The sequence below is a fragment of the Corvus cornix genome, chromosome 6 (assembly GCF_000738735.6).
Source record: "Corvus cornix cornix isolate S_Up_H32 chromosome 6, ASM73873v5, whole genome shotgun sequence".
In the NCBI taxonomy this organism is placed as follows: domain Eukaryota; kingdom Metazoa; phylum Chordata; class Aves; order Passeriformes; family Corvidae; genus Corvus; species Corvus cornix.
The window spans coordinates 3,800,715-3,827,337 of NC_046336.1; the positions used below are offsets into that span (position 1 = coordinate 3,800,715).

General features: G+C 42.8%; 1 protein-coding gene across 1 annotated transcript in view; it reads left to right on the forward strand.

The window, feature by feature from the left end:
• The window catches only part of CPXM2 (carboxypeptidase X, M14 family member 2), a 70,331-nt gene that overhangs the window by 18,722 nt on the left and 24,986 nt on the right, over window positions 1–26,623 (forward strand). Inside the window, exons 2-5 of the mRNA XM_010407867.4 lie at window positions 2,739–2,848; window positions 9,144–9,283; window positions 22,854–22,938; window positions 23,923–24,073. Coding sequence (XP_010406169.2) covers window positions 2,739–2,848; window positions 9,144–9,283; window positions 22,854–22,938; window positions 23,923–24,073 — 486 coding nt within the window. The remainder of the gene's footprint in view (window positions 1–2,738; window positions 2,849–9,143; window positions 9,284–22,853; window positions 22,939–23,922; window positions 24,074–26,623) is intronic.

Genomic DNA, 26,623 nt, shown 5'->3' on the forward strand with positions numbered 1-26,623 from the left:
AAAGAGGAGGAAATTATTTTCATTAATTTTCAATCAAGTGTTGGAGCAAAATATTCAAGTTTTTTCTTCCCAATATAAAAGATAAAAAGTTGATTTGATTTGGTGAGTTAGTGAAGTCACAGCTTAAAGTCTAGAGAAAGCAGGTGTTCTCCTCTTAATATATAGGATATATTAGAATATTAATATATATTAATATATTAATATATGTAGGATAACTGTAAAAAATAAATTCCAGGATACTCTTGAATTGGTGGTAAAGATCCTCATGATTTCACCTGGAATATTGTAAGACTTGAGCACACTGGGAAAGGACAGAGTGTTGTGAACAATGCATTGCAGAGTTTCTGCCAGAGTTACCTGTTCTGCGTGTTGCAGTCCCTGCCTGCTCACACAGCCTTGGTTTCATTAACAGCTCCTGCTAAACTGAGCATTTCCTAATATTGGCCTGGTAATCTGATGCATTCATAGACAACACAAGTAATTCATCCTTGAAAAATAAAGAGCAGTCAAGTGCCTTTCTCTGAGATCCATATGAATGTTTTCTGTCTGTTACTGAGCTTCAGTTTCTCTAGAAACAGAGATAAACACCAAAACACTCAGGGAATTTTTTCAGCCTGGAAATACCCACCTTGCAGCCTAAATCCACAGGCAACCCAGGAATTTTGCAGCTTTATAGTGAATTAATAACATTTCATTCTGAATAAAACCAAACCTTCTTCTCATACCTGCATGGGCAGGTGAATGTCACTGCAGGGGACCTCAGCCCACTCTGACAGGCAGCTGCCAGGCTCAAAAATAGCCCATTTCATACAGCTTTCATCAAAATAGGGTTTTGCACAGCAGAGAGCAGGGGTGGATAGGGACTGTGCCTGTGCATCCTATGGAGCTGGGATGTGACACCTGGGGTAGCTCCACAAACCTTTGCTGCAGTTTGGTAGCAGAGAACAGGATGTGAAACAGAGACTTTTCACCTTCTATTTTATAACTCCCAGCAGTGCCTGTAGATTTCCCCTTGGCTTTGGTAGGTGCAGCACAAACATTGAATTAAATGATATTTTACGGACCAAACATGCAAAAGCAGCTTGCTTTTATTTTCAGCTTGCCTTTATTTTCAGCTCAGACCTGGCACAGGTCGTTCTGGGTAACTTTTGGGTGCAGGGAATGTTGAGATTGTTCACAGAGGAAAATGCACCAAAGTGCAAAACCATTCTCAGGATTGCACCATGAGATTGATTTCCAAACCTCTCCTGAGGACCAAACTTGTTAAAAAAAGGCAGGCAGCTCCCAGCTATGCAATTTACTCCCAGCAGAGATCTGTCAGAGCCTGAGACTTCTTCCAGTTGGAGTATGATGAAAGATGCAACACTCTATAAGGAAATGCAATTAAAACAATCAGACAATGAAACCAAAATCCTCCCAGCTATTCCTTCCTCTGGCTTTCCTTGTACATCCTGTCTCTTCTCTGTTTTGGATAATTGAATCGAAAGCTCTTTGAAATGAGGAACTGTCTACATTTTAGCTTTTATGTAAGACTGAGATCACTGTTGGTGCTTTAGAAAATGCATTCATTTTTAGCATTTGTCTTTACTACCTCTGAAGGAGGCATTTGGCCCTGGATTTGTGTGAGAACCCTCCTAAGGATGAACGAAGCAATAGCAGCGTGAATTGACAGCATGTAACATTTTTCCAGAAGGATTTTAGTTTGTTGTGAACTAAGGAGGAGTTCGGGAAATCTCATGTCTTGCAAGTTTGTGCCTAACAATGCAAAACTGCACCTGAAAGCTAAATACAACCAGGATGAGATTGTCAGGTACATTCTCACTGCCCAGGGCGGTGGTGGAGTCCCCATCCCCGGAGGGATTTAACAGAGGTGTGGATGTGGCCCTTGGGGACAGCAGTGGTGAACGTGGCAGTGCTGAGGGAATGGTTGGACTTGATGATTTTTGAGGGCTTTCCCAACATAAATGATTCTTTCATACTTTGATAACCTCATGACATTTTGGTGAGGGATTAAAAAGCCAAACATTTTTCTGCTAATCACGAAACAGAATTTTCCCAGCCTCTTATCTTCCAAAGCCAGAGCTCCAAGCACTGGTTTGCTAAAGTAATAGCATTTGCTTTTCTGTCCTCAAGGATGTGAAGAATTTGGGGCTTAAAGACGTGGTCCTTGGTTCAAAATTGCTCTGTTTGTGCTTAATCACCACCTCTGCAGAGCTCAGCTCTCGGGCTCCCAGACCTCTGTAACAGATGCTATTGTGCACCGGGAGGGACTCTGAGTGAAGTTTCCAGAACAGATTTTAATTAGAAACATAACTTCATACAGTAGCTTGGAACGAGTACAGGGAGGGAGAAAAAAATCCAAGCAAGTGATGGAAAAGAAAACACCAAAAAGAAAAATAAAAGGGCGTTTCAGTGGTGTTTTGTACTGAAAAGCACTTGACAGGAAATACTGTGCATATCAGTGAAAAACTGAGGCATAGAGCAAGCAGTAATAACTCTCTGAGCCCCTGAAAATGGTGTAAATCTGCGTTGCCTCATTGATTTTCCGAGAGCTGCCATTTCTCATTGACCTCAGCACTGCTGTGCTCATTTATCCCAGGGAGGACCCCGGCCAGCTTGGCGCTGCTGAAATCCAGAAACTTTGAATACTTGTTTGTTTTGTGTTGTTTTGTTGTTGTGGGGGTTTTTTTGTTGTTTTTCCTGTTTAATTAAAATTTAATCAATCTTTTGTTTTGTAGATTGCCCTCCACTTGGTCTAGAGACATTAAAAATTACTGACTTCCAGCTCCATGCCTCCACAGCGAAGCGCTACGGCCTCGGGGCCCACCGAGGAAGGCTCAATATTCAGGTAACATCAATTTTTCCCCTAAGTGGGAGCATGGCTCCAGGTTGTGCTGCTGAATAAAGAGAACCAGTGGATAGTTATTGGTTCTGACTGCTTTGTCAGCTCATGTAATGCAAATGAAGGGGAAACACTGGCACTGTAGAAGTGAGTAGGTTTGATGGATAACCTTTGGGTTCGTGGAAAATCTCCAAAGTTGGTGTGCAAATCCAGACAGACCTCTGTGAGCAAGCACAGGTGGAGGCAGCTCCCTTCCCAGCTCCAGGAAATCATCCCAGCTCCCTTCAGAATCAGCCTGCAAGGAAGCTCTCACAGCAAGTTTCGTTTTCTTTGTTGTTTGCATGTAATTAATGACAATGGTTAATTGAAAGGGTGGTTTCAAGTGAAACCCTTTCCCTAAGGCAGTTTTTTCAGAAGCAGTGATTATACTATCCAAAAAATGCTTCAGTTCAGGACTCTCTAACATACAATCTTGTCTAGCTTCTTTTATTTAAGATTAAAAATGTGTTTAGGAGCTTTGCAGGACCAAATTCCATTTTGCCATTTCTCATGTTTCTCTTTCCCACTTTCTTATTAGTGCTGTTCTCTGAATTACAGTCTGTCCAGACTAAAAATGCTACTTTGCATGATAAAGCGCAACATTTAAAGCCATAAACAGGATATTAGCACCGAGCCAGCAGTGAACGGTCTCTGAAGCTTATTTAGTTTGTTATCTATTATTATTAGATGCCTCCATTTGTTTTAGTCTCCAGCTGAAGGGGTTTGATATTCATGGGGGCTAAGGCTGGTACTGGGAGGGATGCGCTCTGATCAGCAGTGCCATTCCACATGGCTCCCACTGGAACAGGGATGACCCTTGGTTAAAATCCCACTGTGCCTCTGCACACACAGCTCTCTGAGCTTCTCTCTGGGAACAATACCTGCATACCCCTCCTGGGTTTATTTCAGTGTTTGTTTTAATGTATTAAAGTTGGTCAGAAAGCTCAGGAAACCACTTTGGAAAAGCCAGCTGGGGAGTGGGAATGGGCTCTTCCTTTCCAATCTGGTGTGCACGTACAGGGGGGTGTGTGCAAGGTGAGGTCTCACCTGGAGCCTTCATATTTATTGGCTTCTGAGATCCCACTGAGGTAGTTTGCTTCTTTACTTGATATTTTCTGCTAGGAAAAAAACCTCTCATGATCACAAAAACAGGATGCAGATGATATTCAGGGGGGTTCTGGAGGAACGTTTAAATATTTTGTAACACTCTTGCTTATATAATGGCATAAAACCAAGGACTGTGATGCAAACCTCTCCATTGGTTGTGGCTACTTGTTTTTCATGCTGCTGTTGAAATTCAATTTATTTAACCACAAGACCACACTGGTTTAGACCAGGAGTCCATCCAGTCCTGTCATCACCAGTACTGTGTTAAAATAAATAGAGAGATGATAAATAAATATATAATATATATATAATAAATAGAGTGTTACCTGTGGCTGATGTTTCCTCTACATATAGTCTCCAGAGAAGCCAAGGGCACAGTCTTTACTGGGAAGCAAAGCAGAAGCAAAATGCCACTCAGCTCTTCCTGAAATTTCCCAAAGCTTGGATTAGACCAAGTGTGATCCAAAGCTTTTTATCCCTACTGAAACTATAGATAGAGAAATTCCCTAACCCCCCTGACCACTTAGGGTTGCTACCATGGCTGGCGCTGTTAGAAAGAAATTGGGCTTGCCTTTATGTTTCTTTACAGTTTTCTTTGGGCTTCATTAAAAATGAACAGGACTAAAACTTTTCCAAACCTAGAACCTGCAGGTCCCTGCCACTGGGGATTCAGTCACCCTCTCACTGGGGTTTCAGGGCTTCGTTTTACTCTGCATGAGGGCTTCTGAATTTCATATTTAGAGCGAATTTGCTTCTAAGCAGGGACAGGTACTGCAGGTGGCTGATGTGCCAGGTGGGTAATGAGCTCCCTGGTGATTTCTCTTTGCTGCTCAGCACAGGAGGTTGCAGCACGCTGGGCAAAGGCAAAAGGCACTGGGATTTAAGCTGCTGTGTTTTCCTGCTGTTCAGAACTGAACAAGAAGGAAAACACTTGGCCCAGCTCGGTAACACTGATGTGCCTCTGGAATTCTGTGAACATGTTATGCTGTGGGTGTGGTGACAAGCAATTTTATGGGCTGCTGCTTTGTCCAGCGATCTGGATATCAACACAGAGCTGTCACAATGTTCATGGGACTGTGATGTTCCCCCCTGAAATAATACAAAATCCTCTCTCTGCCCAACCTCATCATCTGATGTGAAGTCAGCTGAGGAGCTCAGGGCTCTCCCCAGGTAACTGGCACTGCCTCAATTCACAGGGAATTTGCAGAATAATTAAGTTTTTCCAAAGCTTTTGAAGGTTTGTTTTGGTTTTTTCCTTTTTCCTGTTTAGATTATCTGAAGCACATGAAATGAATCAGTTGGTGTGTGCTTTATTCCAAAGAAGGACTGGCTTAAAATTGGATCAGACCTTGTAGGATCTACTTCTCTTGTGCCCTTGCATTGTGTGGGACCTGATTTTGATGCCAGTCCTGCCTGAATATGGGGATTAAGGTGGTGTTTCTCAAGGGCAGAAGCTGTGTTAGCAAAGCCCCATATTCTGGAGATCTAGCTGCAACTGCAATAGTGGCACAACCAGTAGTAATTTAACATCATCAAGAGAAATCATGGCATAAAATAATATTAATTGAGGCTCTCTGCCTTCGGGGATCAAATTAATTAATATTTGTCACTTATTCAATAATTAAGAGTGGTTGAAACGTGAATAATTAGTCAAACTATGTTTCTTCCCCTTCCTCATTTTCCTTGTTAGGGAAATCCAAACATTGAAGATTAACCAAGTAAAGCAATCCCGTGTCTGCAAACACAGGTATTTGTGTATAAAGGAGACCTCCCAGAGCCTAAAGAGGTTCCAAGAGAGCTGCAGAGGGACTTGGGACAAGGGATGGAGGGACAGCACACAGGGAATGGCTTCCCAGTGCCAGAGGGCAGGGCTGGATGGGAGATTGGGAAGGAATTGTTCCCTGGGAGGGTGGGCAGGCCCTGGCACAGGGTGCCCAGAGCAGCTGGGGCTGCCCCTGGGTCCCTGGCAGTGCCCAAGGCCGGGTTGGACGGGGCTTGGAGCAGCCTGGGATAGTGGAAGGTGTCCCTGCCCGTGGCACGGGGTAGAACAGGATGATCTTTAAGGTCTCTTCCAACCCAAACCATTCCATGATTCCATGATTTCCTTCTCGGGTCTGTCTGGTTCCTTTTGAAAAGCTGCATTATCAAATCTCCAGGAAAAGACAAAACTACTGGAGATCCACTTGCAGCCCGTGTGTTTTAGTTCTTCCCTACTGGCAGTGGTTGCTATAAACACCTGTGATGAGTAATGCTTTTTTTTTCCCCTCCCAAACTTCCTATGGTAAAATAATTTTTTTGATCATCTTGCTGGGAATGGAAAAGATTTTAAGTAGAGGTGGTTTGATATTTGGTGTATTTTTACTGCTGTTCCAGCTGATTTCTGGCAGAAGACTGGAATTTCTTTCTTTGAATCATTTTGGTAGTATCATCTCTCTCCTCATTATAGAAAAAGTCTTTTAAAACAGTGGTAATGTGAGCAAGTTTTTATTCTGCCTTGCAAACATCTAATTTGGAAGAGAAACATGAATTAAAATCCAAAGTCACATTATTTGTAAAGTAATTGTAACCTTCATCTTATTTTCTGGATACACAACAAGCAGCTGATTTGGTTCAGCTGAATTACAATTTTCAACTTTCACACTTGGGAATAACTTCTTTGTGAGTGACAGAACAAAGTCTCTCTTCCTCTATCCAAAAGGTATTTTTTTCATAAGATACTGCATATTGAGAAACATTTTTGCATTTGGCTGCAAATGAAACACAAACTGGGTTAGACTTGGAGTTATTCTTGAATATTCTGTGAAGGGAAAAAGGATTTGCTCAAGACTTTGCCCTGGCTTCCAGTTTTTGTTAGCTCCTTCAGTCTCTTGCTTATGAAGATAATTTAAGTATCCATGACATAACTTGAATCTATTCTTTCCAGTAATTCAATATGGATTTTTTTAAATTCAAGTAAACACCTTGCTGAGGAAAGGTATCTTGATCTGTGTTATTTGATAGAATACTTGGTGATAACCGTACCCACCTCTCAGGAATGATCATTTTCCCAAAGAAATTTAATAGGAATTCTAATTACTAAATATTTTCTTGAGTTTATAAGTTTATTTATTTTATTGAAACAGTTTTTTGAGGTGGCCATAGGGCAAATTAAGCACCTTCAGAAAAAAATATAGACTTGAAGCTTGAGAGGAGAAATTGTAGCACAGATTTCTTGATTTTTTTTCCTTCAGAAACATTTCTAGAAAGAGCTCCTTGATTGAAGTCCCCTTTTTCAAGTAGTATTCTGTGCTGATTAGACTCAGACACCTGCTTCTTTTTACCTGTAAAAATCATTTTCTTACCTTCAGAGAAGCTGATATCAGAAAATAAGAGAGCAGGAAGGACTAGAAGCATGGTTTCTCCTTTTCTTTCTTTTTTTTTCTTTTTATGGTATCTTTGCCCCTATTTAAGGCCAGAGTATTTTAAGCTGTGGATAACTAAACTCCCCATATTTTATGTGCAACTTAACTTTATTTAGGCCCAGTTGAAACCATGGATACTCATGTTTGTAACCTAGGTGGGAGGGTTTTTTTTAATAAGCACTTTTTCCTTCTGCTTTCCTCTTCTCATTGTAATGTGGAGGAGAGCTCTGCTCCCTGATATGCATCACACCCATGGGAAACACCCTCAGCTTGAATAAGGACCAGGGATTGGGAGATGGGGGGACTTGTTCAGCAGGAACTGGTGGAATTTCCCCGGTGTGAAGGGGATTAGCAGGATGCTGGTTCAAGGTGCTCTGTAGATCTTAACACTTCCTGGCAAGCGTTGGTTTTTAAAGCCTGAGGCTACTTCAAATTCCATCGTATTTTAAATTGCATTGAAACCTTTTCTTGCAAAGGGTTATAACTCAGGTCAGTGACCATGTTTATATTCTCATGTTTTCCCATTGTTCTGCTCTCCCTGAAGAATTTATCTCCCATTGTTAAAAGGCTTTTTATCTGTGTTTTTTTCTTTGACTTCTATACAAACTTCCCCTTAAAGTATCAGACCTAATGCATAGGAGTAGGTGGCTTAATTTAATTTTGCTAGATGGAGGAATACAAATAACTTTTAGGCTGCCTTATCTCAGATCTGAATACCTGAGAAAATGAGAAGGTTTAGGAATTGAATCAGTGTCCTGTGTTTTGCAGCACTTCCTTCAGATCCCATCAGGCTCACACTGGGAAAAGGGATTAACCACTGCATCCTCTCTGAGTTAGAGCCACCCAATGCCCATTTGGGTAGAAACAGTCTGTAAACCTCTTCATGTTCATTTGGGAAATATTTAGCAATATCCATTCTTGGAATTGCATGGATGGTGATGGTAAATCCACATACACCACAGATGAAATTCCACAAAAACACATGTAGCCTCAGAGGACCACATGGCAAAGCTTCTGTGCTGTTTATGGCAGTATCCAGCTGGGTGCCAAACATTTCCTGGGTTTTAGAAGGAAAATAAATCTCTGAGGGCTTCAGATGCTATGTTTCATTAAATTCTAGTTCAGATTTATTAGGAAAAGAGCTTACCCAAAATACCTTCAGCTATTTCTTTGAAAATGCTGGGAAGGCTGTTTGTGGTGGGTTTCCCAGCAGAAATTGGGATACAGATTTGTACTCAAGTTGGGGAACAGCCAGACATTCCTGAATTTTTAACCTTTGCCACCCTAGCTATGAAAATTAATAATTCTGGTCCTGGTGGGAAGTCGTGTTACTGTTTCTTTGTGCCCTCCACTCTACTCTGCTGCTTCCAGGGAAAATAGGATTGTCTAATCACCGACCATTATTTACATGGGCTGGAGCTGGCTTTTTAGAAATGTCAAAGCTCTGCAGACCATGTGGCTAATTTGTTCTGGATAAAGGCTCTATCAGGCCACAGGCACAGACAGGTGATCAGACTGGAGCTCTGTTTATCTTTTCTGACTTAAATTTATACAAAAGCATTCTTAGTTTTCAAAGGAACTTCCCAGAATTTCCTGCCCCGCTTTGAGTAAGGAAATATTTTGGTGAGGGCCTCAAGGGTCTCAAAGTGGTGCCAGAGGAGTGAGTGGGATGAGTGATGTGTTCCTTTCTTTTTCCCATGAAAGACCTTCAGTTTCCTAGCTCTGATTTATGGTCAGCTTTGCCTTCTTTTCAGGCAGGTGTTAACGAAAATGATTTTTATGATGGTGCTTGGTGTGCAGGAAGAAATGACCCCTACCAGTGGATTGAAGTAGATGCTCGAAGGCTGACAAAATTCACTGGAGTCATCACACAGGGAAGAAACTCCCTCTGGTCGTAAGTACACGCTGGCTTTTCTCCATGGGATTCTGAGCTTTCAGGCCAAGGAATTCATGTCCTGATGTGCTTTGGTTCTTCAAGAAAAAAAATCAAAACAGAAAGAGTGGAAATTCTGTGAGACATTGAGAAATTGAATGGGGGAACACTAAAAGGCCAAGTCTTTATATATGGTATAAAATAGAAGTTTAAAGGTCACAAACTTCCATAGTCATTACCTACATCTGAGCCTTTACACTCACCTTGTTGTATTTGCTGGTGTTAAACTTCCTCATTCTTTTCCAATATTCAATTTGATTAGTTTAGATAAAGTTTTGGGCCCTTTTTATTTAGTTTAGAATAACTACTCCGCTTTGAGATGTCTTAATACCTAGGCAATCACCAAGTAATTGCTGTAATTCCAAAATAAAATTATTTTTACATGAGCAGCTAAACCAAACTTTATAGCACTATATATATATATAAAAATAAAATATATTTTATATGTAAATATATTATTTATAATTTTATATTTATATATTTATGATTAAATTTTATTAACTGTAATAAATATTTTAATTATATGTTTATATATGGTTGTATGAAACAAAAAATATATATAAATACTATTTTTGAGCTTTCTGGTCACTGCTTGTGCTAGAGACCGTGTTCATGGCACTGAGAAATAAGTGTTTTGCCCAGATTTGTGTGCATTTACTCCTCTGTGTCTGTTGCTGAGTGTATATGAGGGATGCAGCTATCAGATGCCAGAAACAGGAACTGGAGGTGAGGATTTGGGGTTTTTTTCCTGCTCTATGTGTGTTTTTTTTGCCTTTTAATTTGTCATTGGGTGTCACAGCTATATGTGAGCAAACAATGCCACTTGTGCTGCTGGTCCTTTTGCCCAAGTATGCAGGAGATGCAGAGCCACTCTGACAGATCTGTTCTGTCAGAACTCTCCCTTAGAAAATGAATGTGACATGTGATTAAAGGTAAACCAGAAAAAATGCCACTACAACTTAGGAAAAGAATATTTTTCTTTCAACAGTTTAATTGTCTGTGGGGTTTTTTTGGTTTAATTTCTTTCAGCATGGCTGTGGGAGTAGGAGCTTATTTGGCAATAAGGTTTCTATATTCATTCCACATTGTTCTGTGGTAGGTAGATAATTACTGTAGCAAAGCCTTACTCTTTTCTTTATTCGTCCTCTTGACATCGCTGTTCCTCTCAACACCAGAGCTGCACTGCTTCATCCTGTCGTGTTTCTATTTTTGGTTCAGCTCTGTTAGGAGTTTGCAGCAGGACCTGACACTCTATTTATAGCTGGTATTCACAGTCATCTTGAGGGGTTTGGGGATTTTTTGCAACCATAGAAGCATAGAAGGGTTTGGGTTGGAATGGACCTTAAAGATCATTGAGTTCCAGCCCCCTGCCCTGGGCAGGGAATGTTGCTTTTGCCCTTTTTTTCCCATAAAAAATTGATGGGCAGAACCCTGAGGGTCTGCAGGAAGAGCAGGAGTGGTGCTGGCAGAGCAGGTCCAGGCTCCTTGGGGATTGCTACTCAGCTTTGAGGAAAAACAGGCCCATTTCTGCCTGATAGGAGCAAAGGTGGTTTCAACTGGACCAACTGCACTGCAGGGCAGGTTAATGTTTACCAAAACCCACGTCCTGTAGGACTGAACTCTGTCCCATGGAACAGGGGAGTGGGGAGAAATACTCCCAGTAAGGGACAGAAGAAGAGTGGGGTAGGACTTGTTTTGGGGTGGGCAAGTTCCTTTGTGCCTGCTTTGCTCAGAAAACAAAGAAGACTCATCGGCTTCCTTGCCTTGCCCTCAGCTGCTGACTGTGATGGTATCAAAAAGAATTGTTTGTGATATGAAAGTTTGTACCAAAAGATGCCCTTCTGTTACCTGAGGCACCTTCCCAGCTTTATGAGGCTGTGTGACAAGATGAGAGTGCTTTCAGACTGATGGAAACATACGTTGGAGAATAATCTTATTGTAGGTTGGAGAGCCAAAAAACCACCTCTCTGATCTGTGTTGTATTAGAAGTGAAAGCCTGCCAAGCAGGGGAGCCGAGGTAAGATTTTTATTTAGTCCAGAGCCTTGGAGACTTTCCCAGCTTTATATTTTAAAAATAAAAAATCAAGGCGCTGAAGGAGGGCAGGCTTATATTAGATATTGGGAAGGAATTGTTCCCTGTGAGGGGGTTGAGGCCCTGGCACAGGGTGCCCAGAGCAGCTGGGGCTTCCCCTGGATCCCTGGAAGTGTCCAAGGCCAGGTTGGACGGGGCTTGGAGCAACCTGGGATAGTGGAAGGTGATCTTTAATGAGGTGATCTTTAATGTCCTTTCCAACCCAAACCATTCCATGATTCCATGACTCTGGGATACATGCTCTGCTCACATTATGATGTCATAGGGGTAAGGAACCAGTAAATCAACTCTTTTTCTTGAACAAGAATCTTTAACAAATGAAAACATGTACTTCACTGGAAGATCTGCCTACATCAGATTTGTACCTGCCCTGCTCCCTGTAGTTTCCTGCTGCTGACTTAATGAGGACATTTAAAATGCCAAGGCAGGGCAGGCAGGGACACCCTGCTGAATCCTGCATCAAACAGCTGTGCCCTTCACTGCAAGGCTGCAACAGCTGAGTTCTCAGCAGCCTGGCTTTGCTCTCCTGTGTGCAGTGCCACAGCCAGAGCTCTTTTACTGGTGCTGGACTCATCCTTTTCCTCCTTTGGAGCAGCTCTGGCACCTGGAGCATGGTTTTGTTTGTGACCACTCCAGCCAGACACGATCTGCTCACATCCAGCTTTACTTATCGGGTGGTTTTCTGGGGCTTTGTGTGCAATGACAGACTGAAGGTTACACTTCACACAATGCAAAGAGCACAAAAATGCTTGAGGTTGCCACTTCTTGTGTGCTGGCAGGAGCTGCTTCTCCTCAGTCCTTCCTCTTCTGCTATTCCCCATCTGTCTCCTCTGGTGGATTGTGGCTCCTCTCGCCCAGCCCAGGCTTGAGACAGGAGAGCCTTGAGGAGGAAGAGGCCGAGTTGCAGAAACAGCTCTTGAAAACACAGATGACCCAACTGGAGAGAAGGAAACTGAGCCTGGTTTGTAATGAATACTTGGATTGTTTAATCATTTCCTTTTTAAGGAAAAGCACTTCTGAGTCAATTTTTTTGCTCCAACTGCCCGGCTGTGAATTCTGTGATGGTCACACAGAACCAAATCTTTCTGCTCTTTTTTTTTTTTTTTTTTTTTTTTTCTATGCCTGTAACAAGCAAAAATAGGCTTTGAACAAAAAATCCTGGATTTGAGGAGTCCTTCCTTTTACCAGTCAAAGCAAGCACGTGGGCTCAGGGGCTGTTGGTGTTCAGGCACCTCAGTCATTCCTGGGAAACCTGAAATCATGGAAAAGTGCTCTTTTGCCACCATAAATGGGCAAATCTGCTTAGCTCATCCAGAAGATCAGCAGATGATGAATTTCACAGAAAAAGTGGAGCCCAGCTGCAAGAACCAGTTCTTTTTGATTTTCACACTGAAGACATCCAAAAGTCAGGAGTGCCACAAGTGCTGGTTAATAGGAATAAAATCCAATGCCTTGAAAGTGGGCAGAATATCAGTTGCTTTGGGGGAGAAATAATATATGCAATTTTTCCTATTGCTGCCAATACATCTTCCAGTTTTAGGAACCAGATTTCTTTAAACAACTGTTCAAGGCTGTAGAGTGGGACACTGGATGCATCACTGTGGAATTGTGCCACTTATTTAAAGCAATGATGTGGTAGTTTAAAATATGCACTCTCTTGACAGAGGGAAAGAAACTATTAATCACTCTTAGCAGTTTGGGAAGAATCTAAAAAAACAGAAGAAACTTGTTTCCCACAAACCCAACTCTCTTCTGATAATTCAGCATCATCTTTTGTATCGAGAGAAAACCCACATGTCAAAATAGAGTCAGTGTGTGCTGACAGTAATTTAAAGCTTGGGGCTGTGTGAATGCAGAGGATGTTTTGGTTTTCAGGGGAGGATGGAATGTTGCAGTGAGCAAGATGTATTTGTGATGATGGATTTTCTAAAACTTAACCTTTTGGTCGTGGTAAATGGTGAACTGCCATGAGTGCCATGGAATGACAAAGCGACAACAACAAGAAAAAGCATGGAGGAAACAATCCGTGCAGAAAGCTGGAATTCCAAAACAAAATTCTGAAGTTCTTAGGAAAAAATCAGAATAGATTTACTTTCAAGTACGTTCTCTTTAAGACCTTTCATCTTCATGAAAATATTGAAGATTTTTTTTATTTTTATGCAACATATTTGTCTTTAAGGAAAAAATGGAGGGGGAACATCTTAATTTTTCAAGTCTGATTTGGGTAGAGATTAGTCTCTGTGTCCTGTAAAATTACAATAGCTCTTCAAAGGTTTGAGGAGACACCACATCATGGTGTTGCTGGCTGGAAGGAATGATTTCCATGTATTTCCTGGTTCTAAATTGACACACTTTTAAGCTGGTCACTTATTTTGATTCATGCTGAAGAAACATTTTCAACTAGAGCTGGTGTAGACACCACTGCACCCTCCCTACTCTGTCACTTGTTTGATTTCCCTCTGCTGCTCTGTAGGGATAACAAGTAACAAATACTGAACAGATTGGATTTTGTGTCTCTTCATGGTTTTGTTAAAGATAAGATTGTTGTGACTGAATAGGGGACTAATTTTGCAATTTTTTGCAACACACCCTTGACCTCAGCCTTCCCTGTGTGCAGTGTAGCTCTTCAAGATGCCCCAGCATCCCTTTTGACAAACTGTCCTGAGGGAATTGTAGGTCTGTAACAAGCTGGGTGCCTTCCAGAGATACAGTTGAGGATAAATTTAGGTCAGTGCAATCTGCTTGCTTGCTTTTAATTTGGGTGGTACAGCATTCTGCTCTTCCTTTAGTGACAAAATGAATGTGTTGCCCCACATTTCAACTTATTGCTGTACTCACCAGCAGTTTCTCAGAAGATGAGATTTGTTTTTAGGCAGTCTGTATGGCAAGGGGGTAATTTTCTTGCTTGCAAGGCAGTGAAAACCAGAGTGACAGAATCCTCAAGGCTGGAAAAGGCCTCTAAGATCATCAAGTCCAACCACTAAAATAACACTGCCAGGGTCCTAGCAGCTATTCCTGGTACTAAGGTCACGGTCTCAGCAGTAACATTGGCTTCCTGAAGAGAGAATCACATGAGCATCTTTAGTATTCTGACAATAACAGAAGACAGAGCAGTGATAATCCTTCCCGTGACACTGTGGTAGCATTTGGGAAAGTGGAGTGGATATTTACAGGTATTTGAGCTGTTACTACAATCTAAAAAAACAGAATTTTGCACCGCACACATGAAGGCTCCAAATTCAGCAGTGCGATGCTGCTTGTGAGAGCAGAGAAGAATAAACCCTAAACCCTGCCCAGCTCACAAGTACAACAGACAAACTTGGCACTGATTTTTGGAGCAGTTCCTCCTGTCCCCACGCAAAGGCTGTGAAAACGCACCCTGGTGAAACTTCAACAAGTTCAGTGGATATGTCTCGATGTTCTACCCAAATCCTGTAACAAAACAAGCAGCTGCTGTGTGCAGACTCGAGTTGTTCTGGTGCATTAAATCAGTGCTAACTGTTACTTGCCCTGACTGGGTGACAGGACTGCAGAGATTATTACAACTTTCCCGAAGTCAGCCTCATGGAGTGAATTGTTCCAAATCCATAGAAATCATGTCAAGTGTATTGATGGGAGTTATAAAACAACCTGAACTCAGTGCAGGAAAAGCTCCCTTGATATAATAATGTCAGCAGTTACATGTTATACTAATGTTTATGATTGGTTTATTTAAGAAGTTGTGTTTTCTGTTGACTGTGGCTTGGTGGATCCTTCTCAGGGGCTTTCATGAGCCAGCCTTTGGCAGCTGCCCCTCCAGTGCTCTCCATCTGTTTAAGTTCAACCCCTGTGCCCTGTTGATTTTCCAGCTCAGTTCTTGTCCCCTGCCCAGGATTTTGTCACAGCATTGGTCACCGCTGATGAGCACTCCCCACCCCTCGTGGCACAGGGGAGCTGCCTCGGTGACCAGCTGGGGTGATCCTGTGTGGGTGGGGTGCTGACAGTACACCCAGAGACACTTCTATGCTTTCACAAGTTTGTTTGACAAAAGTGTCAGGGCTGATGCTGCTCTGTTGTGGGTCTGATTTGTCACAGGGATCCTCTGCCCAAGCCTCGGTGACTCACTGGGAGGGAGCAGGTCACTGCAGCCCCCAGGGACAGCTCCTTCCTGCTCACTCTGCGCTCTCCAAGGGTGCTGAGGAGTGGACAGAACCTTCCTGCACAGTGAGACTCATTGGGGATGCTCACAAGTGGAAGAAAATCTTTTTAACCTCCACAGAAGGGACTTGAAACCAAAAGAGCCGAAGCCTTTTGGAAAAGGCGACTTCAAATGAATGTAGGCATCTGCTGCAGCAGATTACTCACACTTACTCATCACAGCCTGGAGTTGTGTATTTGCCACGTGCGTGATGACTTGTAGCAATGAGAATGGTTGTGTGGGGGTCACGTTGGGGACATCAGGCTCCTTGCCCCTCCTCTGGTGGCCTTGCCAAACCAGCATCCCTTCCACACGCACCAAGTGGCACTCGGCCACGTCTCTGTGGGCTTGGGAGCAGTGAGACCTCAGCTGTGGACACAAACAGCCGTGTTTGTTTGCTGGTTACTCTCAGGGCTTTTGTTTTTCCTTTATTTTCACATTCATGTAGTGAGGCAGTGCCTATAAAGTCGGGATTTTTCTCCTCAAATGCATGAGGTGTTTGCAAGGGTGGGATAGGCACAAAAACCCCCGAACAATTCAAAATGCCCCAATAGGAGGTTCAGAAGAAAAGGCATCACAGCTTGGTTGTGTCCAGCAGATACAGAGGATCTGGTGTAGGAAGAATTTCAAACTCATGCAGATCTCGTTGCAAAGAGTGGCCCAAAATGATGGGTGTTAAGACCAAAATGTTTGGGGCAGAGGATGTCTCTGACCCTGGCACCTTCAGACATTACAGGCTGAATGTACAACAGCAAAAACAAACACCCACATCTGGCACCAGATCTTCTAGAAAGACATAAAATTCTTGTAAAAACCTGTCTGTAAGTTGCAGATGTTGGGTTGGAAAGGTATTTGCAACCCCAACTCCTGTTTATTGAGTAAAGCTTTGAAAAATCAGTGCTGAATTCATTTCATGCAAGTGAAATTCTGGCCCTGAGCTTTTCTTCATAGGGCCTCCAAAGAGATGGATTTCACAGCAGTACATTCATTTAAGTCAGCTAGAAGCAATTTTAAAAATTAAACATTCAAAGATTTCAATTATTAAAAAACTACCCTTGCTGGCTGGTCAATCTTCATCTCCTAAATCATATTTATTTTAATTAGTTTGCAAATCTTGCTGGGATACCTGTGGTTTGCCTGGCAATTCTTTGACTTGGCTTGTTTGGAAGCTGTTTGGCAGTGGGTGGTTTAAAATTTTATCAGCATAAATATTATTATAGAATATTTATAGAATTTTAATATTAATGGTTTTACATTTAATTGCATGAGAGTAAAAATTAATTTTTCAAGTAGAAACCCATTTAATTGCCAGCATGCTGATTTTGTTCCATGAGTACCATTTAGTACAAGGCTTGTCCAGCATGGTTTTGGTATAGAGATTTTGCTATTTCAAGTATTTTGGCTTGTCAATTTGTATATTATTGCTGGGCACACATTTATTTGCCTGGCTGGTTCTATTTTATATTAATTTTAGGGGTTTGTATTGCAGATAAATCAGGTTAGCCTGACAGCAGAAGAATAAAATGCTCAGCTGGAGCCAGGTCTATTGTAGATGATGATCATGTGAGCTCTGCTGGTGTTTGCTGGTCTCATCCCTAGAATGTCAGAGAACCGTGGAAGAGTTCAGGTTAGAAGGGACATTAAATATCATCCAGTTCCAATCCCCCTGCCATGGGCAGGGACACCTTCCACTGTCCCAGGCTGCTCCAAGCCCTGTCCAGCCTGGCCTTGGGCACTGCCAGGGATCCAGGGGCAGCCCCAGCTGCTCTGGGCACCCTGTGCCAGGGCCCCACCTCCCTCACAGGGAAGAGTTCTTTCCCAATATCCCATCCAGCCCTGCCCTCTGGCTGTGGAAAGCCATTCCCCCTTGTCCTGGCACTCCATGACCTTGTCCCAAGCCCCTCTTCAGCTCTCTTGGAGCCTCTTTAGGCACTGAAAGGGGCTCTAAGATCAATCCAGAGCCTTCTCTGGGCTGAACGACCCCAATTCTCTCAGCCTTTCCAGACAGGAGAGCTGCTGCATCTCTTCAATCTTCTTTGTGGCCCATCTCTGCCGCTGTGGGCTTGAGCTTGTGCTCACCAGCACCTGCCAACCTTCCTTGTTTACCTCAAATCACATGGGGTTTCCTAGATGTGGAAAAGCATCCTCAGAGACGAGGATCAAAGTGTCAGATTTATTTCACTTGTTGCTTGTTTAGCCTTCCATGATAGAGAAGCTTGGCCTTAAAATATTACAAGCAGCAGGTGCTGCTCAAACAGAATAAACCCAAACAGCCCCAGTTCTCAGCTGACCCACTGCCTGCTGGAGCCTGGGCAGGAAAAAGCCTGGCATCCCTCCATGCTTCCCATTCAGCACTCGCTGTGTGTTCTGCTGAGCTGGGATTCAGCCTCGTGTCCAACACACAGAAAGAAAAGTCAGGAAATTGTATCAGTGAAGGCAAGGCTGGAAGATGTTTTGTTGTTCTGGTGCTGTCATGCTCGTTTTGCCTTTGCTCAGTAGCCTGATGCTGTGGTTAGATAAGGAAAAGCTGATTGTTGGGACAGGAACCTGCCAAGGCTGTAGGAGATCTGCTTTTAATTCTCTGCTTTCATTCAGGTTTACTCTCTGTGTCTCTGGGCAAGTTGTTCAATCCCTCAGCTTTTCTTTTCGGATGCAAATGGAAAAGCGGGACACTTCCATGCATCACAAGAGACTGCATTTGATATTGAAGGTGTTCAGATAAGCTTTGTCTAAAGCCAGTGCATTACATGATAAAAACCAAGTAATTAGTAATAATTCAAAAATCCGCCACATTAAGTGAATTTGAATTATATTTTGATTTTTGCATTTACTGTCTCTGAAAGGAATTGATTAATGTTGGCAGTGGATACTGAGATTTTTCAGATAGGCTGCTTCTGAAAAGATACGGCTGGCATAAATTTTAAAAGGGACTATTACTGGGATGCACCTGAATCCAAAGGACCAGTGTCAAATCTGTGCCTCGTGATCTTTTTCCAGCATTGAGGAAGTTTGTGAGGCAGAAGTGGCACTTTGTGACAGAGGGTGATGAACTGGGGGTAACCTCGAACACTCGTGAATTGTCACGCAATGGCTTCTGTACGGCCTTGCCCTCTGCCAAGAAAGCTCGATAATTAACGCACTCTTTTCTGAATGCTGGCCTAGGACTTCCCTGCAACTCTGTCTCCTCACCTCTATAAACCCAACAAATATCTGTATTTTCTCCCAGGAGTGCAATGGTAGGTCCTGGGAGATTTTATAGAGTGAAACCAGAGAAGCTTCTCTAGAAGAACAGCAGGGACATCCTGAGTCTTGGAAAACATTACAGCTTTCTTTCAGCCTTTCTTCGACAGCTTTATTGTTCAGTGCTGATGGGCCCCAAAAAGATTGGATGTGACAGAAATCCCTGTCTGCAAATCCCAAACCCGAGGAGATGGATCTTGGTGTCACCAGGTAATCACACAGACAAAACTCCCCAATACTTCTTCTGGCACAAGGCTTTGCTTCAGCTGTCGTGCTCCTCTGATGGACTGCCACAAAAAAGCCTCAAATTTCTGTGCCTACACGAATATGCCACGTGTGTATGGAGCTCCTCGATTCTGGGAAGTGCTGTTCTTGCTGCAGACAGGCTGGAGCATGGGCAACACACCCAGCGGCTTCCTGGGGTCAGCAGCCCTCCTGTGCCACACACGGGTGGGAAAACTGCAGCTCTCAGGGAGATTTAGTGAGCTGGATGTTCTTCTGCTGGTCTGGAGCTGTAGAAGTGTCTGGGATCTGATGATGCTCAGTCAGAAGCCCTGAGCATTAGGCTTTGCTAGTTTTTTTCCAGATCCTCTGACCACAAGAACACACACAGAGTTCCCCTACCCCAGTGGGATTTTAGGCAGAAGGTGCCATTCCTCAGGGGAATCTGAATTTGCAGCAGCCTTCTCAATAGTATCAAAATCTGGGGGTTTTATGGCATTGAGGAGAAAAAAGGGGAAGGATTTCAGCCCCTGGAGGCAGCCTTGCATGGTAGAGCCCATGGGAGAAGGATCTGGTCCCCTGTGACATTTTTATGCTGCTTCTTCCTTACAGGCAGACAGAATTAATAGTGTATGGTGTGTACCTTCCTACATTGCACTGATTTACCTCATCCATCACCCTCTGAGGTCCTTCTGTCCTGCCAAGACTGGATGCAGTCCATTGGGATTTTAATTGCATTCTGCCTCTCCAAAGCACGTTACTTGCTGCTGCTCAAGATGGAAAATGTGCAGGACTACTTGTTTATGTTTTCCTTTGGGAGAAGTTTGAACTTTTGTAATGGTAGGGAGTGAGAAAATCAAAATATTTTAAATAAAAGTCCCAGCTTAGAAATGTTACTGTGACAGCAACGTTTTCTCATGCCAGTAAAGCGAGCATGTTCTTTTAAAACCTCCTATATGTAGCATGATTTTCTTACAAAAGTCTGTTACAGAGTCTGTCCACTGTTGTTGTGGTTTTATGTGACTTTAGTACTCTGTTTGAATTTCTTTGGCAGATGTTGAGCAGTGAGTACGGATGTGTTGTGTTTGTCCTCCTAATCTGATCTGTGCAGTTGAAGTGAAGTACTGTAGTACTGTAGTACTGTAGTACTTCAGAAGCAATGATGTTATTTGGTTTGTGGCATTGCCTCTTCTGGCCATTTAGCCTGATTTTGAGAGATGGCCAAGAATAGCAAAAAAACCAACCATGCAAAGCCCACACAAAAACCCCAACAAAACAAGCAAGCAAATAAACCCAGTAAAACCCCCAATATAATTTTGTGTTCATTGAATATGTACACTGCCACCAGCACTCTCCTTCAAACCCAGGACTTTTGCTCTTAAGCTTTCCTGTTTCTAGTAATTCAGAAAAAGCTATTTTCCTCTTTTTGGAGTTTTGCTGTTGGCCATTTTATAGAACCATAGACAGGTTTGTGTTGGAAGGGACCTCCAGTCCCACCCTGTGCCATGGGCAGGGACACCTTCCACTGTCCCAGGCTGCTCCAAACCCTGTCCAGCCTGGCCTTGGACACTTCCAGGGATCCAGGGGCAGCCCCAGCTTCTCTGGGCACCCTGTGCCAGGGCCTCAACCCCCTCACAGGGGAGAATTTCTTCGTAATATCTGATCCAAAACTACTTTCTTTCATCACCCTTGTCCTGGCACTCCATGTCCTTGTCCAAAGTCCCTCTCCTTCTTTTTTGTCAGCTCCTTTCTTTGCCAGAAGTAAATCTGCCTTTCTTCAACTTAAGAATACAGAGAAGCTGAGGGAAGAAAATAAAATTCTTTGCAAGAGTCAGTAGAAACTTATCCAGCATGCTGAAGTCACTGTTTATTTTGTTGTGTGTCATTCATCATTTTACAGCCAAATTCTAGAGATGCCAGCACGGCACTTCTCAGCTCTCCAGTAAATCTCCTACCCCAGGAGCCCTTCCACTGAAAGGCGGACAATTAGGATTTTCAGAGTGCTGCTAACTTGTTACAGTTGTTTACCAAATACTAAAGTTGTGTGCATTACAAGTGATAAATGTACCCTTCTTTTCACTATGATAACAAAAAGTTCGGTCTGCTTGGCAATAGTCAAGATTTTTCCATTTAATCTAACATGAATGGCAAAATCTATTCACTGAAGGGGGCTGGTGAAAGAGCTGCAAAGGACTGGTTTAGTGTCTAAAACAGAGCTGGGTTTGTTCAGATTTTTTTTGGTTTGTTTCAAAATCTTAATTTTTTTTTACTTTTGGGGGCATTAGTATAGAACGTCCTGAAGTGATTTTCCAAATCCTTCTAAATACTTACCTCATCTTTCTTTATAGGTGTGTAAAAAAAAATCCCAGAACTCTATTGTCTGTTTTGTACAAGGCTTGGTGAACTGGAGCTGATGGCTTTACTCTTGTTCCATCCTTGTCCCTTTTTGGTCTTCATTAGAAGCCTGACTCTCTTTAGTGAGCACATAAAGGCTGGTTTGTCCCTTCAAACACAGGCACAGTGGGTTTGATGTGTGTGTGTGCTCAGAGGTAGTTTGCTAGAATTATTAAATTATTTGAGTTTAGGTTATTGATTTAGTTCATTTTAAAAGAAAAAACAAAACAAACTGAAGTTGTATTTGTACAGGAGCAGTACAAGGAGAAGTTTTTAGGTGTGTCTGTCCTTCCAGGTACTCCTGATCTCCAGTATTTATACTCTGATGCTTCTCCAATACCTGCCCCAAGGTGCCTGTTCTTCTCTCCAGTGCTGAGAGCTTTCCTTGCCCTGGTTTGACTTCCAGCCGTGGGAATGTAGCTTAGCCAAGAACCTGTGCTGAAGAAGGGCAGCTCTAGAGCCCTGCTGGTTTCACATGATCAGTTTATATCCATAAATATGGAATTTAATCATCCTGGACTGACTTCACGGTACAAACGTTCCTCCAAGCCACAACTCTCCTCCCAGTGCCTGCCTGACCAGGTGTTAGGGGAAAAAACAAATCACTGCTGCTCTTCCTGAGTAACAAATCTGAGAGGAGAGGTGGGCATTACCTTCTCCAGCCTTGCCCAGGCCTGTACACACATTTCCATGGCTAATGCCCAAGCAGGGTGAAACTCCATGGCTTTAACTCCAGGATATAGGAAGCAGAATTATACATCTCCTCCTACTCTTCTTTAGATGGATGCACACAAGTCATAACTGAAGTATTTGGCTTTTTTAGATGAAAGGGGATTTTGCTGTAAATCGGATAACATTAGAAAAATCAGCTATTGGGGACTGATCAGGATGTTGTAGGAGTGCAGTAGTCCTGTGATCAATTATCTCACTGTCCCTATCTCTTGCTAATAAATACAAGAATAACTGCAGGCTCCAGTTATTCTTCTATTGAAAGAAATGGAAATTTTGCTGGTTGAAATTCACAGATGTCTCGTCCTCGAGGATTTATTACTTTTTTCCTATCTTCTCTGATAATAATAGCAGAACTAATAAATGCTCTGCAGCTGAAAAGATGATCTTTGAACACTGCATAAATCTGTTCTAGATAAGCCATTTATCCCAAACTCTGCATATAAAAGGAGAGGAGGGCAGCAAGTCTCTCACCTCCTGGAATCCCAGAATATTATCTCACTGGGATTTTGCTCCTATTTGCTAGGCTTTTTGAATTTTCTGTTGAATCCAGATTGGCATGACTTTGCCAAATGGGATTTCCACCGCTAGCAGCTTTATAAGCTTGATTATATTAAATAGTGTGCAGTCATTCTAAGTTATGAAAAGTAACTTATTTATTCTCTGTCTTTTTCAAGGAGTAACTGGGTGACCTCTTACAGAGTGCTGGTGAGCAATGACAGCCACGCGTGGACTGCTGTCAGAAACGAGTCTGGAGATGTGGTGAGTAGAATGAAACATGTTTTATGAAGAAGAGCAGAGGTAGGAAAGCAGGGACTGGCCACAGATTACTCAGTGTATGATTTAAAGGCAGCATTTCTCAGTGGTCCCATTGATTTTTAAGAGCAAATCCCAAGGTACAGAAATGGACACAGAATTGTCCAGGGGGAATGGGGAGACTGCACTCATCAAAGAGCAGTTCTGGCCTGAGCCACCATCAGCCTGGACCTGGAAGGTGATTTTATATTTTTATTATCTGTTCCGATTAGGCCAAATTTAGAAACACATCGTCTGAGAGAAGGCAGGCTACAACCATCCCTCCCCCACCAGGTTAGGGAAAAAAATGAATTTTCCTCGAAGGAAAGTGAAAGAGATAAAAACTATTTATTTAACAAACACACAGGAAAAGGGATAATGATGCTAAATGATAAAACCTCTTGCTCTGCTGAGAGAAACCTGGGAAAATTCAGAGTCCTTTTGTAGATCTCTCTCCCCCTCCTTGGAGCTGGGATGGGGTGGTGGGCCCACCTCCAGGGCCACGGCCTCAGTAGAAAGTCCTCCCAATGTATTCTGATGTTGAAACAGTCCAGCAGAGAGAAAAGGAAAAAACGAAGTCCCAGGAAAACATAAGTTCAACTCTCTGGAGGAAAAAGAGCTGAGGAAAAAAAAAACTGCCCAAAGCTGGCTGGAAAGAAAAGCAAGCCGGGTGCTTCCCTTCCCTCCCGCTCTCCTGCCACAGGTGGAAAAAAAGTCTCTATCTCTGTGTGACCTTGAACAAGCTGCAAACTGCTTTGAAAAAGTTTTGCTCAGTTTTTTCTCCCCCCTCTCAGGCTCAGTTAAAAGGCATAGAAAGGCACAGGAATTAATTTCTGGCATAGGCAGCGATATGGGATACACATCACAAAGTCACCCCAAGACATTACCAGAACTGCTAAGAGACATTTTGAAGCACTGATGTTGCCACTTCCCCGTGTTTGGCCTGCCCAGATTTTCGAAGGGAACAGTGAGAAGGAGATCCCAGTGCTGAACATGCTGCCGGTGCCGCTGGTGGCGCGTTACATCCGCATCAACCCCCGCTCCTGGTTCGAAGAAGGCAGCATCTGCCTGAGGCTGGAAATCCTGGGCTGCCCCTTGCCAGGTAAGAGCCTTTATCAATTGCTGTTGGCATGGCTGCTGTGCCAAGACTCAAAAATTTCATTTCCTTTGGATAGCTTTGCTTTTGGTATAAAATTTCTCTTTAGTGAGTAGAGTCACGCAAAAAGAAACAGAAATATCTGCCCAAGCCAACAGACAGGATAACTTTTGATCTGCAAGCCATAGTATCTGTAAGTGCCTTTATTAATAAAACAAGATTGCATGGATGATCTAACAAGATTTTCTTTGTTGTTTGGGCTTAAATGCAGTGCAACAAATCTTCCTGAGTGCACATGTACAATGGAGGCAATAGGATTATGTATTGGGAAAGCTGGTTGCAGATGTCTCAAGCTTCTAAGGCAAGAAATTACAATTACATAACCTGATTTTTAATTTTTTTATTTTTTCTTCACTATATAGGCCATAGGACTTCCCTGAAATATTTTGAAGGCAAATCCTTTTGCTGAACTCATACTTAGCTTTCAGGGAGGAAGGAGGGGAGTAGGGGGTGAAAGGAATTTCTAGGATATTTCAGCATATTAAATCCAGCATCATCCCTGGTAAGTCCAAAGTGAAGGGAAATTGTCCTACGTTATGCAAGACTACTAAAAAAAACCAAACCAAAATCCTTCAATACTGCAAATTCTGGCAAAGCCATGATTCTGCTAAGCACATTGTGAATAGTCTTGTGGGGGGTTAATGTCTTCGTTTCTGTGTGTACATGTACATAAATGTTGAAAAAAAACTCTTTTCTCAAATCTTTTCTAAGTTGCTCACTACTCACTCCACACCTCTCATCTGCTTTTTTTGGTTGTTTTTGATCTCAGATTCTGGCACCATGGGGATTTTTTTGCCAGAGTCTATGAATAGTGTTTTAAGAAATACTAGAGACAGAAAAAACTGCCTTTCCATTGGTGCTTTAATTGTTCCTGCCTCTGTTCAGAACTTGCTGCCTCCAGTTCCTCTGGTCATGTAGGGTCTTCACATGCCAAGCAGACATAGCTTGATTTTTGTCCTTTGGATATTTAAACACTCAGGAAAAAAAAAAACCAACAAACTTTTTGGGGCATGGAAGGGATAATTCTCTGCCAAAGAGAAGTGTGGGGCAAGTATTGTCATAAAATTCAGTCTGTAGTTGTGTTATCAAGAAGCACTGAAATTTAGCAGCATGTAGATAACTGCTGTCAGTGGGTAAAAAATGCATCCTGGACTTGATGGCAGTGACCAAAGGTGCCCTGTGCATGTGAACTTCCCTGTTTTTGGGAGGATTCTGATTTCTTTTAGCTGTGGGTTTAGAACACTGCACCTCTGTGGGTTGCTTGTTTGCCATTGTGATGGGCAATTCCACAGACAATATTTCCCCTCAGCTCTTGAAGGAACTCTCAGCAGTGATTTATCCCAAATTCCTGTGGGTTTGCAGAGGATCCACTCTCTATAAACCAGGGTGTGAGGCTGAAGGGAAAGGAACCTTTCTTCAGCACCATGACTTTTTACTGGCACACAGGACACACACAGAGGGTTCCAGGGAATGACAGAGATGGCACCCAAACTGTTTTGTAGGGTAATTTCTAGGGAAATCTTCATGATCCCTTTCTGTTCCCTAAAACTGCATCTAAACAGGAAAAAGCAAACATGGCAGTATTTGGAAAGGTGATTTTTGTTAAGTGCAGCAGTTTTTTACTCTGGATTCTTACTGGATTTGCACCCATCCAGGGCCAAATTCTGCTTGGCAGTGTTGGCATTGGTTACCCTTCAGCTTCACGGGGCTGTGTCAGTGGGTGAAGCTGGGAACACATCAGCACTTTCACCACTGTCCTGCTGAGTGCTCTTCCAGCTTTTCACAGATCTTGGATTCACATGGAAGCAGCATCAGTGCGTCCTCCTGGTAGTCATTTATTGAGTTAATTGCCGGCAGTGGCTGATTCAGTATATTCCTGAAAGAAAATACCAGAATCATTCATTGAGAAACACAATGGGAGTGGGGTGTGTTCATTCAAAATGTAATTGGACTGAAGAACTAATAGGTTTTGATAAGTGCTGACCCATCTTTTTAGCTCAGAAAGAGCTGGCATTTCTTTCTCCTTGCTCATTTTGTTCCTCGCACGCAAGGCGCCCGGAACAAAGCTGTTCCTCAGGTTCCAGAAGCCTTTCCATGCACGTTTTCTTCCTGTAGGATGGGGCTTTTTTTTTTTTTGCAGCTCCCTCTAAGTGGATTCCTCACCACTTCTTGGTGCCATTTTGCTCATTCCAACTTAAATATCCGGTTGGTTTGGCTGTGGGAGCAGTGGCTTTGTGCTGCTCTAACACTTTGTCTTGACTGTGGGACTGAAAATCAAAGGCTCTTCTTTTCTGACCGCTTCTTTTTCCATAAAAATGACCAATTTTCCTAAATTCTCCAAAATCAGGAAGTGGAGCTCTGTTAGTTCACTCACCTCTAGCCTTTCCAAAGCCCAGAGACACAGGGAAATACCTGTGGGGAAATACCCCAACAGCTAAAGGAGGGCGAGTGGAAAGAAACCAAATTTTCAGGAGCATTAATTCCTTTTCATGTCTT